We start from the raw sequence: 12,815 nt of genomic DNA, 5'->3' as shown, positions 1-12,815 counted from the left end.
TGCTTCAAGTTAGAAACGGTTACTGCCTATTTGCCACTCCAGCTATAAAACATAACACTCCTCATGACACAGCATCACTACTATACATAAAGCTACATATACAGGGTGTCTAAACAGTCCTTGACACATTTTAAAAATTCAAACAAAGCAACAAATGATTGTATGAATATGCAGTTTACTCCATAATACTTCACAGGTTCAAGATTTTTCCTGTGTCAAATTGTGCAGCATTGCTAATATTGAAGATATGGTGGTGGTGTTGAGTCCATGGGAAGAACCATATAAATCCACGTATCTGCAAAACACAGTCGGCCAGCTCCTTGATGTTGCTGGAGTACAAACTGATGTCGACTGGAAAGAATTCCCCAAGCTGGGCCAGAGATCTGAAAATGGCAGGGAACTCAAAAACATGATTTGGTGTGAGTCATGTATCATCAGTAACTGCAGGAAAGGTAGGTTCTATTACCATCTCTCTGGATTGCATACCTCTAGAGTGACCAGTCCTATGGTGGTTTCTAGTTTTGGTATGGTCTCTATTTGCATTTATTTCACATATCAGTGAGTCTTTTGTTTTCATGGCGTTTTCTCTTAAACAGAACTTTTCAATCACATTAGCATCATTAAGAAGACCTCGACGGATATTTCATTATTGAGGTTTCTCCCATCCTTGGCAAGTTGGTCTGCCTCGTTATTTACAGGGATGCCCACATGTGCGGGTATCCACTGCAGTATACATATCTTGTTTAGTTTGTTAATTTCATCAAATTGATGTTGGATATCATGGGTTAGTCTTGATTGACATTTATATCATGCTTCTAAGGCAGCTTTGGAGTCGCAAAAGATGACAAGACCACTGACTTTGTCAGTGTCGTTGAGTAAGATTTAAGTATGCAATGCGTTGTACATTGCTTTAACCTCACTGGTAAAATTTGAGGCGATGAAACCTGTGCCAAATGAAAGGTTCATAATAATATTGAAGATATTAAAATGCAAATTACCCAAGTAGGCTAAACTATGTCTGCAGTCCATGCTGGCAAGAACATGGGATGAACTACAGTAGAGTTTATGTAAACAATGTACACATTCAACTCTAATGATGAAAGTTACTGCTTTCTGTTTAATAAAATGATCAAAAATCTTACATTCGTTTTTCTTACTGTGATAGTACAATGGCACCATTAAACACAATTTGGATTTTTTTTTTTGTTTCTTTTCTTTTTTTGAAAATCACAGTAAAAAAAAAGCGTACCTGTTAAGTATTCTTGTGCATACCCCCCATCACCCATATTCATACGACAATTAGTTGGTTTTCTATGAATTTTTTTTGCTGTGTCAAAAGACTTTTCAGACACCCTGTATTTATGGCAATGGAAATAACTTATAAGATTTCATAAACTCACATAACACCATTTGCTGTTATTTCTTCTGTACAAAAGTAATAAATTGTGATTCCACAACGTACATCTGCATCAAAAGTAAAATCAATATTATATGATGTTCCTACATTAGAAGAATTATCTGATGTAGATCGCTCTCCCTCTACAGCCAAGTCAGGAACTCTATTTAAAAAAAAAATTATATCTATACATCTTATTTTTTTATCTACATGATATTTATATGAAAATATAATTCATGTAATAGTAAAAAGACTTTCTTATTTGGTCCAACTGGGAAAACCTTAAGTACTTAAATTGAAAATGTACTTCAAATTCAAAATTACCTAAAGTAATAGATAAAAATTGAGTGTTGCTTGATACTGGAGCATTTTGCACTCATGATTGCACTAAACATTCTCATCCTTTGGACAGTTTTATTACTGGGATGAGGACTACCATCTTGGTGCATTATAAAAAATCTGCTTGAACATAGGCTGCAGAGACAGATGTGTTGATAACTGCTTTGACAGACTAATAGCCCTTTATGCCCTGAATGATATTTAGTAACTTTTCAGTGTTTTAGAAAACAATAATATATTTTGCACTCTTTTAAATCTTAACGAGAACTCTCTATTGAGTCTCTGGACACTTAAGTTATCAAAGATAAAGAAATAATAGATTACTTTGCAAAAAAAGTTCTGATTCTCCTTTTATTGGCCTAGAGCCAGCTGATTGGATTTCTAAGACTTCATTAGGACTACAAGTTTTGGTAGGAGAAACAGTATCACAACTGGTACAACATGAATGGGCACATAAGGTGGCTCTTACTAGGATGAGCGGGAGACTGCCTCCAAAAGTAAAGGGACTTTACTTATTCACTTTACCGAGTTAAAAATAAATGATTGATTGATTTTTTTTTTTTACTGGGTGGATTGATTTATCTCAAAAAAAAAAAAAAATAAATAAAAAAAATAAAAACTGAAAATTCAAAATAAATAGCCTTTTTTTTATGGTACTAGCGAAGCGCCCCAGTCTTCATTGAGTTGAAAATTATCTATTTCAAACAAAAATTATGCAGGTACTGTAATCTTCATTTTAAACAGATTTTTTAGATTTAAATAAATTGCTGCCTTAATTTAAATTTTAATTGTAGCCAGAAACAAAACTAAATAATATTGCTAACTTCAAACTTAATAAATCAGTTTCAAGGCAGAACTTAAGCAAGCACAGAAAAGTGGATTTTAAAGAAATATTGAAAAAAAAAAAAAAAATATGTATATGGTTAATGTATCACCTATGTACAGTTAAATAGCTTTCAGATAGTGAAGGAATTTTTCAAATAGGTACAATGGCTCAGGAAATTACCTGGAACACAAAAACATACAAAATCCTCTCTTTGTCTCTTCACAATATTAATATTGTTGCCTTAATTTAAAGTTAGCAAATCAACTTCAAGGCTGAACCTAAGCAAACATAGAACTATGGATTTTAAAGAAATACTGATATTATATATATATATCAGAGGTCTGTCCAGGATTTTTCACAGGGTCAGTCCGTTTTTTGTGAAAAATAAAATAATTTTGTGAAAAATGAATTAATTTTGTGAAAAATCAAATTTCGCAAAAAAAAAAAAAAAAAAAAAAAAAGGGCATCACTCCCTCAACTAAAAATATTTCTCTACCATTCTACATTATGTTGAATTATACTAATAATATTTCTGTATAGCATTTAAAATAATTGTAACAAAATAAATAAATAAAATTCAGACAAGGGTTCAGCTTTTAACTTTTTGACCCAAGACACTCTTAAAAAAGCACAGAATTTCGTTTAAAATTTAAATTCCATGATTTTAACAAAAATAAAAAGAGATTTTATTTGTTTACTTTTTAACAAAGCATATTAAACATCAAAAATTCAAAAAATCGGATTCCCATAGCAGATGCAAAGAGATTGCAATTCTCAAAGTGAAGGCATCAAAGGCATAAAAACGGCTTATAAAAAAAATATTTTCGATAAAATTATTTTTAAATTGCATTTTAGAGTCCTATGATAAACATATCATTAATATCTGTGGACACAATTGAAGCAAAAATAAAATTAAATCATCGATTCAGCATTTTAATTTTTGACTCATAAAGAAAATGGAATTTTGCTTTAAAAACTTGAAATGCGTGTTCTAATAAAAATAGACTTTTCGTTTATTTGCATCCTAATAAAGCGAAGTTAGCTTGAAAAAAGAACACAATATGATTCTTATATTGGATGTTAAAAGATTGTATTTTTCAAAATGTAGACATTTAAAGAAAAAAAACGGCAAGTAAAAGTTTATTTAAAGTTAATCATCCTTGTTAGCATCGAAAAATCAAACCCATATAATTTTCTCCCAAAATAACAGTTAAACATCGCACAGCAACATAAAAACGCAAATATTGACAAGCTGGTGAAATGATGAGAATATTTTCTAATGAAGTGATTATAAAGGTTAAACACCAGACGCTAAATGGCGATAATTAAAAAGTTAGTAGTGATGATTTTTTTTTTTTTTTGCAAAATTAGCAGATTTTGTATAAGTTGATCCTTCTAATTTGACTTCAAAAAATATCGGTTTTATCCATGGAAATATGCGTTATTTTGCTTTCAGATTTGCTCTTTCAATAAACTACTCGTGAAAGATCCGTTCTTGTTTATCAGAATTTTGTGAAGGGTCCGTTTTGGTTGATCTGGATTTTGTGAAAGGTCCGTTTTGTTTGATAGGGATTTCGTGAAAGGTCCGTTTTGGATGATGGGATTTTGTGAAGGGTCCGTTAACGGACCCAAATATCCTCTGGTCAGACCCTTGTATATATATATATATATACGTATATATACTGGCAAACATACCCAGCATTGCCCTGTGAAACAATTTACTTTCCTTTTTTTTAATTTTTAGCTGTGCCCCATGATTTCACCCGTGTTAATAAGACAACAATGTATTAAAAAACTAATTTAAGTACATCATTCTATGATATATATATAGTAAAAAATTACGCACACCCTTATCCACATTGATGTTTTCCGTAAAATAAGAAAATCAAAACAAAAGCAAAATTGAATAAAAAGTAATTGAAAATCCTTGATTAATAAAATAATTTTTAAATGAGCCGAGTAATAAATGTTGAAAATCTTCCTGCTAGCAGCCGGGTTTGAACCCAAGACCCTAAGGTTGCTGGCCCAGCACTTTACCGACTGAGCAATTTGTGCAATAAAAGTTTGAGCTATTGATATAACAAAAAATGCATTATGATTATTATTTATTTAATTTTAATTTATTGCTGCTCCACTCCTATTTGTCATTGCATAATGTTATATAACCTATAGCTTTCCTTAATAAATGGGACTATTAAATGCAAAAATAATTTTCCATTCAAACTAGTAGTTCCTGAAATTAGCGTGTTCAAACAAACTGTTCAGCTTTATATTATTAGAATAGATTATAGAAATAGTTATGGATAATATAATGTTACTCTGTAATTATGTAGAGATCATATAGTGAAGGATTTTTGAAACATGTACAGTGGTTCTGGAGAGTAAACAGAACATATAAATATACAAAATTCGCTCGCTCTCTTTCTACACTCTATAACAATAAAATTGATGCATCAAGAAGCAATCATCCAATTGCTTTGAAATTTTGTATGGATGAATGTTTTGACCAGATATGCAAATGATTAAAATACTGTGTCCAATGAATGAATAGATTGATCTCCAGCAGATGAATATAAGGATCAGTTTTTCAATGGTTGTTAAAATTTTCGGTTTGATTGTGATTCTGATTACCGTTCAACAACTTAAAAAATGCCTCGTTGCAGGGTTCGTGTACATTACGAGCAACTGTCAGAGTTTGAGAGAGGTTGTATCAGTGGATCGAAAGAGGCTCGTTGGACAAGTTGAAGAATCGCTCGTACTAAAAATTGAAACTAACAATTACGTACGTAAATTAAAACTAACAATTAACTTTATGTATCAATAGGTACAGCGCAGGGTACAGAGTCCAAAGTATTATTCAATTTCGTATTTTCGTTCAGTGCTGATTTTTGTTCGCCGTGCGAACTAGTTTCGTCTAGGCAAGCTTTTTCCACACGTAAATGCTGCAGTAAATAATTTATAGCTCGTAATAAAGTTACTGTTGAGCATGGATCTTTTATTAGTTGCTAACATGTGTATTTAAATAGATAATAATAACATGGTAACCGTCCAACGTCCACACCCCAGGTAGACCTGTCGCATGTACAGTATATTATACAAAACCAGTATTTTTTTTAAGAGTTAGTTTTATTTAAAATTCGCAAAATAATTGACAATTATTAATTGTAGCAAACTACAATTAACAATTAATTAATCGTTAATTGTAATTTCTCACAGTTACAATTGATTACCAATTACGATTACCAATTAATCAATTGTTAATCTTTAATTGTTCCTGCAACTAAAATTTGCCTAACTCTGGTTGAAGGCTCATGAGAACTGTATTATCTTATTTCACAATATTCCTTTCCAATGGAAAAGGCTGATATTTCTTAATAGTTCAGCTATTATATAGTTAAAGTATTTATACAAAAACTCTGCTGAACAAAATTTGAAAAAATATCTTAACATCTTAACTCTTATCTTTTCTCTAACCATCAAATGAAAAATTTTGAAAGAAGATAACCACACTTTGTTAATTGCCTTTAGAGGGGCTCCTAAAAACAACACTTGAAAATAGGGCTTTTAAGGACCTGTGGGTAAATTGTCTAATAGGCTTAAATTTGCATGAAATCATTTATTAATTTATTCAATTAAATCAGCGTTAAATATATTTAACTTTTTCTTATCTTGTAATTTTCAAATAAAAATTAAATGCATTGTAGCATTAGGGTATCCAAACAAATGCATTCGGTTAGTAAAACCCACATGATTAAGCTACGTATTCTGCAAAAATGATCACCTTAAAAGTTTTGAAAAGGAAATTAAGGGAATAAATATTTTATGACACCATACAGACAATTAAAATTCTAAAAAGAAATGAAAGGTACAAATATTACTTCACAAATCTTAGTGACTCTTTTCTTATGTTCATTAAGCTCCTTAATGTTCTTGTGGGTTCATTTGGTTGAGGTGCTGGATATGGAAACTAAAAGAAAGCAATACATATACATATATATTTACATATAATATATATCTATGCATACAGTCAAAGTCCGCTATAACAAAACCAGGATGCAATGAACCCCTGGGTGTGGTGAACCTTTTAAATGGTACCAAATGAAGCCCTATGCTGTCAATATATCTTCAAAAGTTTGTAACAATCACCAAACACTGGAGAATCAGATATAGTGATCCATAGATTTCAAAAAATTTCAGTTTATCATAGTACTTGTGCACCTATATAACCTTACTAATTTTTCCATAGGCAAACACCCTCTTTTGCAATAGTTATCCCTCTTTCAAAAGAATACTTTGATCTATACCAATCCTCACACATTGTTTCTCTTAAAATATTGTGAACTTTCCCCTGACTATGAGTGGCTATGAGGCAAGTGAAAAGGTTTTTCTGTAGGGAATTATGTTAAATTTATTCCAAAATTTGAAAACAGCCTAATTCTCAATTTGTAAGGAATTTTCCTCTCTAAATTAACTGTAGCCACTATCTGGCAGAGTTTTACTTTTCAAGAAGCTGTCAGTTTTATGAGCAAAATTTTTATGACATAAACTTGATACACATGTCGTAGATTTGTTAACAATAGGCGACAGAAAAATCAAAGAAATGTATATAAAATTAAACAGTTTGTAACCAAAAATAATCTTTCTTCCCACACTAAAAAAAGAAAATAAATAAATAAAAAAGATAGATTTTTATAGTTTGTTTATTTTAATATTTTACTTAATTTTACCCTAATTAGTAATAGAGAAATATTGCATTATAAAAGATGTTCATCAATTCATTTTTGTAGTATCTGAGCAAGTTCTGACTTTTTTTTTTGAAAAATCGTATGTAGCAATCTTTATTAGCAAGTCTGCTGAGAGTTTGCTATAGCGGAGTTCGACGGCACATATAAAGTATAAAAAAAAAAAAAAAAAGACAAAAAACAAAAACATTCCAAAAATCTTTCAACTAAAAAACCGCAAAAGTAGCAATTTAGTAAAGTACATAGTATATATAATGGTAAACAAATATTTAGTAACAAACTAAACCAAAAAAAAAAAATGTAAATTGCAAGAAAACATGGGAAATTAAAACAAATAAATAGGTTTGAACTGAAAACCTGTGGGAGCCCTTTAATTGATTTTTAAAAAAAGAAAGAAAATCAGGTATATTAGGCAGAAAGCTGAGAAACAGGAAATTAAAATAAAATATTTTTTATCAGGACTATCAGGACAATTACGAAGTCTTGACGAAAGCTCGGAGAATGACGAGGATAGAAGTTAAGGTCTAATTCTTTCTTCAGCAAACAAATGATTTAGCCTCCAATTTTTATTTCAGAATTCCGTGAAAATTGTTCAACACATAAATGAAGCAACAATGTTCAGTGCAATATTAAAAACAAATTGAAAAATTAATTAAAAACTTGTTTTTTTTAAGACAGAATTTTTCAGAAAAGCAGTGTCGAAACAGAGTTTCGATGCATTATGGCACCAATTTACCTGGTATATATACAATATATATTACACATACTGACTGTATATATTACACTACTGTGACAATATATATTACACTACTAGCTGCAGGGCCGGATTTAGGGGAGGGCAGGCAGGGCTACTGCCCCGGGGCCTCCACAACAAAGGGGCCCCCACAATAAATTTTTTACAAAATATCCTAACTTTTACGGGTCGAAAATATCAGATATATCATCAATCAAAATATACATATCTATCAAAATATTCGAATATATATCAAAGTATCGGATATTTTCGAAATTTGATGATCTTTTCGAACCCTTATTAAGGGCCTCCACTCCTTCGTTGCGCCGGGGCCTCCACACTTCAAAATCTGGCCCTGACTAGCTGTACCCGCACGGTGATGCCCGGGCTAAGAATTTAAAGGAAGTCCGTTGAATAAAAAAGTCTGTTGGCATAAAATATTTTATTTTATTTTATTTATTCTCAGTCCACAGCCGATAATTTAATGAAAAATATTTTAAAGTTAATTGTTACCTACTTTAAGTCCAGTATGGTAAAAGTAGAATTCAACTAGTTGGTGCTAACACTTCAATCGACATTTCCCCCACGCCATAATTAATGGCGACTGTTTACTAAAACCGTCGAAGATTGCATGTCTCGATGTGTCGATTCAGAAAAAGTTGAGTTGTCACTTGATTAGTTTGAATTAATTCCACTTGTTTAAGACTGGATTTTTAATTGATAAATTGTATTTTGTAAAACCTACCTCATTTTTAAGTAATCAAAGTTGTGACTCACCACCAAACATAAATGTAACCGAGGTCAAAGGTTTAGACCTGAAGTTGTGGCATGAACGGTTTTGCCATATTAATTATGACAGCATTTTAGAAACTGAAAAGAAGAACTGTGTCAAAGGGCTTAATATAAAAGGAAAAACAGGCCAGACTGTGAACCTTGTATTATGGCGAAAAAAAGAAGGTGTTCATTTAAGTCCACCCCAGGGATAAGGTCTCGAAGACAACTTGAGCTTCTTTTCATGGATCTAGCAGGGCCATTTCCGGTGGAGTCACTAGGGGGGGAAAAGATATATTTTCACGATAATTGATGATTTTTCCAGGAAGTCTACTATTTATTTTTTGAAGTCAAAAGATGAAGCTTTTAGATATTTTCTCAGGTACCAGAGGTATGTAGAGAGAGCCCTCAACAAGAAAATTTTGGCCATAAGGTCTGATAATGGGGGGGAATTTACAAATTCTATTTTTGAGACCCATTTAATTAAAGAAGGAATCAGCATAGAGAGAACCAACCCTTATACTCCCGAACAAAACGGAGTGGTAGAAAGGTACAATTTGACCTTGATAAATGGGGTAAGGGTGATGCTGAAGGACTCGGGACTACAAGAAGAATTTTGGGGGGATGCCGCCTTATGCTTCAATTACGTCAGGAATAGAAGTTTTAAAGGAAAGGGGGAAAATTCCATTTGAGCTGTTCTGGGGAAACAAACCTTCAGTGAGGCATTTCAGGAGGTTTGGATGTATTGCCTACAGAGGCATGCCAAAACCAAATTTAAAGAAATTTGACTCAAGAAGTAGGAAGGGCATAATGGTGGGCTACGCAACCCAAGCAAAAGGGTACAGAATTTGGGACCCAGAGCTGAAGAAAATTTTTGAAACTATCAATGTGGACTTCAGGGAAAATTTAATTTGGGGGAAATCAAATTTGGATAGGAATGTAAACAATGAGGATGACTATTCTTTTATTAAACCTATGAGTGAAGTTCTCTTAGATAAAGAAACAGATGAAATAAAGGTTCCCACCCCTTGTGAGGAAATTGAATGGGTAAGGGATGCTGTGAAAAGAAAGAAAGGGGACCGTACAGACATCTATTGTTATGTAAAGGGAAATAAAACAAGGTTGAGGTCACCCAATGATGTAGAGGAATACTGTAGGGAGAATAACATTGTTTACAATCCTGAACTATTTGATTTCAAGAGTAAAAATGTACCTTATAAACCTTTGTTTGATATTTTTAATTCTCCTAGTGAACAAATTGAACCCGAGCCAGAGGCAAATTTATCAGAAGTGCTAATTCCCCAAAACTATAACCAATGTTTAAAAACCTCAGAAGTAAAACATTGGCAAGAAGCCATGTCGGAAGAAATGAAAGTGATTCAAGAAAGGGGGGTGTGGCAGTTAGTTCCCCAGCCAGTTGGTAAACCAGTACTTGGTAATAAGTAGGTCTATGACTTGAAGAGGAATGCTAAAGGGGAAATTGCCAGGTTTAAAGTTGGTTGCGATGGGAAATACACAAGTGGCAGGTGAATCATATCCACAGGTTTTTTCCCCAGTTATCAATTTCTCCCTGATTAGAATGTTTTTTTTTCAATTCTGGTGATATTTCTAGGTTGGAGTCATTTCCAATTAGACGTGAAAAACGCATATCTTTATGCTGATTTGCATGAAGAAATCTATATGCGACAACCACAGGGTTTTGTAATCCCGGGAAAGGAAGACTGGGTATGTTGTCTAAAGAAATCGCTATATGGTCTCCATCAATCGGGGAGAAATTGGTACCTGGAAATTGATAGGGTTCCCCAAGGTCTAAATTTTGTGAAATTTAAATGTAGTAACTGTGTTTATACAAGAAACAGAAATGTATTTTTATTGATGTATGTAGACGACATAATTTTTGGAAAAAGTGAAATTATAATTCAGGAAACAATTCAGGATTTATCTAAACATAATGATATTAAAGAATTAGGAAGAACTAAAAAACTATTGGGGATAGAATTTGAAGAAACAAATGGGGGGATTTTTATACACCAAAATTCTTATATTAAGACAGTTTGTGAAAGTTTTAAAAAGTATCAATACCCATATTCGACCCTCCCAATAGTGAAGGGTACAATTTTGTCTTTGAGTGATTGTCCAAAAATGAACCAAGAAATAAAAGAAATGGAGAAAGTACCTTATAGCAATTTATTGGGATGTTTGTCCTATATTAGCAGGGAAAACTAGACCGGATGGTGCCTATACAGTTAATCTATTATCTCAATTTCAAGCAAATCTGGGTAAAAAACATTGGCAGTGTTTATTAAGACTTTTAGATTATTTAAAATATACAAATTACTATAAATTAAGTCTGTCTGCAATAAATGAAATTAAAATAAATGGATTTTCTGACTCGGACTATGCTGCTAATAGGGTCGATAGGATTTCGAAGGGGGGAATTATTATTTACATTGACAGAGTACCTATTATCTGGCAAACATTTAAACAAAAGTGTGTTTCATTGTCCACTATGGAAGCTGAGTATATCTCTTTAACAGACGCAGCAAAAGAAGTGGTGTGGTTAAAAAGAATTTTAGAAGAAACATCACATTTTGAAATAGCTGGATATAAATTTAATGGGTCTGTGATTAATTGTGACAATATAGCTGCAATAGAATTTTCAAATTACCCTATAGAAAATTCCAGAACAAAGCATATTGATGTTAGGTATTATTTTTTGAGAAATTTAGTAGAGCAGAATACATTTGAATTAAAATATGTGAAAAGCGCAGAAAATCCTGCGAATACGTTCACCAAGCCTCTGACTCGGGGTACATTGAGAAAAATGTGCAAACTCATTTTTGGTAATTATGAAAATGTAAAAGTTTAATATTCAAATGTGTAAATTTTTCAATGTTTCTCAAAAGTGTTTAAAATTTTTTAAAATTGTTGTTTGAAATATGTCAGTTTTTCATATTGTTTTGAAGTGTATAGTGCTGTGTGACCGAGAAGGGGGGAATTTGTTGGCATAAAATATTATTTTATTTTATTTATTCTCGGTCCACAGCCGATAATTTAAAGAAAAATATTTTAAAGTTAATTGTTACCTACTTTAAGCCCAGTCTGGTAAAAGTAGAATTCGACTAGTTGGTGCTAACACTTCAATCGACATTTCCCCCACGCCATAATTAATGGCAATTGTTTACTAAAACCGTCGAAGATTGCATGTCTCGATGTGTCGATTTAGAAAAGTTGAGTTGTCACTTGATTGATTTGAATTAATTCCACTTGTTTAAGACCGCACGTACCATGGAGGGAGTACGAAAATTCGCGGCAGTGGAATAAACAAATGAGTTGTAGTTGTACTTAGTATTATGACATCATTGAGGCATGCAATCTCATTGGCTGATAGAATATATATATTGAGGTGAGTGGCAACACTCTCTCGCTCTTCTCATCGATCCCCAGTTTTGTTTTGATCGTGAGGCCCAGTTCGGCTCACGTGTGAGGGGTTTTTCCCCCGCTATGCTAGCGGGATTTAGTGGCGTGTAACTGGTGATGAATTAATCACCCCGCATTTCAAGTTTTGGAATTCCAAGTCCTGGAAATGAAATGAGTCCAGGTGAAGAAACACTTGTTTTGTGTCCGGCAAATTGATATTGTCAGGGAAGTGTGTTCCATAAATTCTGCTGGATATGTATGCCGAATCTTCGAACCTTCCAATGTAGTCTATCTGTCAAGTGCGTTCCTGAAGTGTAATCCGGACGACTTTGTGCGCTCCTGGAATTGACTACTTCAAACTGGCCAGTGACTTTATCGACAGATTGGTGACATTTTATCCTTTATTTATTGGAACTCATTTTGTTGTGATATTTTGGGGGTGTTCTTTTTATGGGGATGTTTTACTATATTTACTAGTCATATTTAATAAATGAATTTTCTTCTGAAACATGCTTTTTGCTTGTCTCCAACTTGACATTTCACGGCCATTTAATGTTAGCTTAGTTTAAATTTCTTAAACATAATATT

The 12,815-nt window shown here is 32.6% G+C and overlaps 1 protein-coding gene across 1 annotated transcript in view; it reads right to left on the bottom strand.

Annotated features, from left to right (window-relative positions):
- Positions 1 to 12,815, bottom strand: part of LOC129218169 (E3 ubiquitin-protein ligase MGRN1-like) — a 100,806-nt gene that overhangs the window by 57,934 nt on the left and 30,057 nt on the right. Inside the window, exons 3-4 of the mRNA XM_054852383.1 lie at positions 6,440 to 6,528; positions 1,401 to 1,559 (exon numbers count right to left, since the gene is read on the bottom strand). Of these exons, the coding sequence (XP_054708358.1) occupies positions 1,401 to 1,559; positions 6,440 to 6,528 (248 nt within the window). The remainder of the gene's footprint in view (positions 1 to 1,400; positions 1,560 to 6,439; positions 6,529 to 12,815) is intronic.

This window comes from Uloborus diversus, chromosome 3 (assembly GCF_026930045.1).
Source record: "Uloborus diversus isolate 005 chromosome 3, Udiv.v.3.1, whole genome shotgun sequence".
Taxonomy (NCBI): domain Eukaryota; kingdom Metazoa; phylum Arthropoda; class Arachnida; order Araneae; family Uloboridae; genus Uloborus; species Uloborus diversus.
The sequence above is the reverse complement of the archived record's forward strand: the minus strand, read 5'-3'. Positions and strand labels throughout refer to the sequence as shown.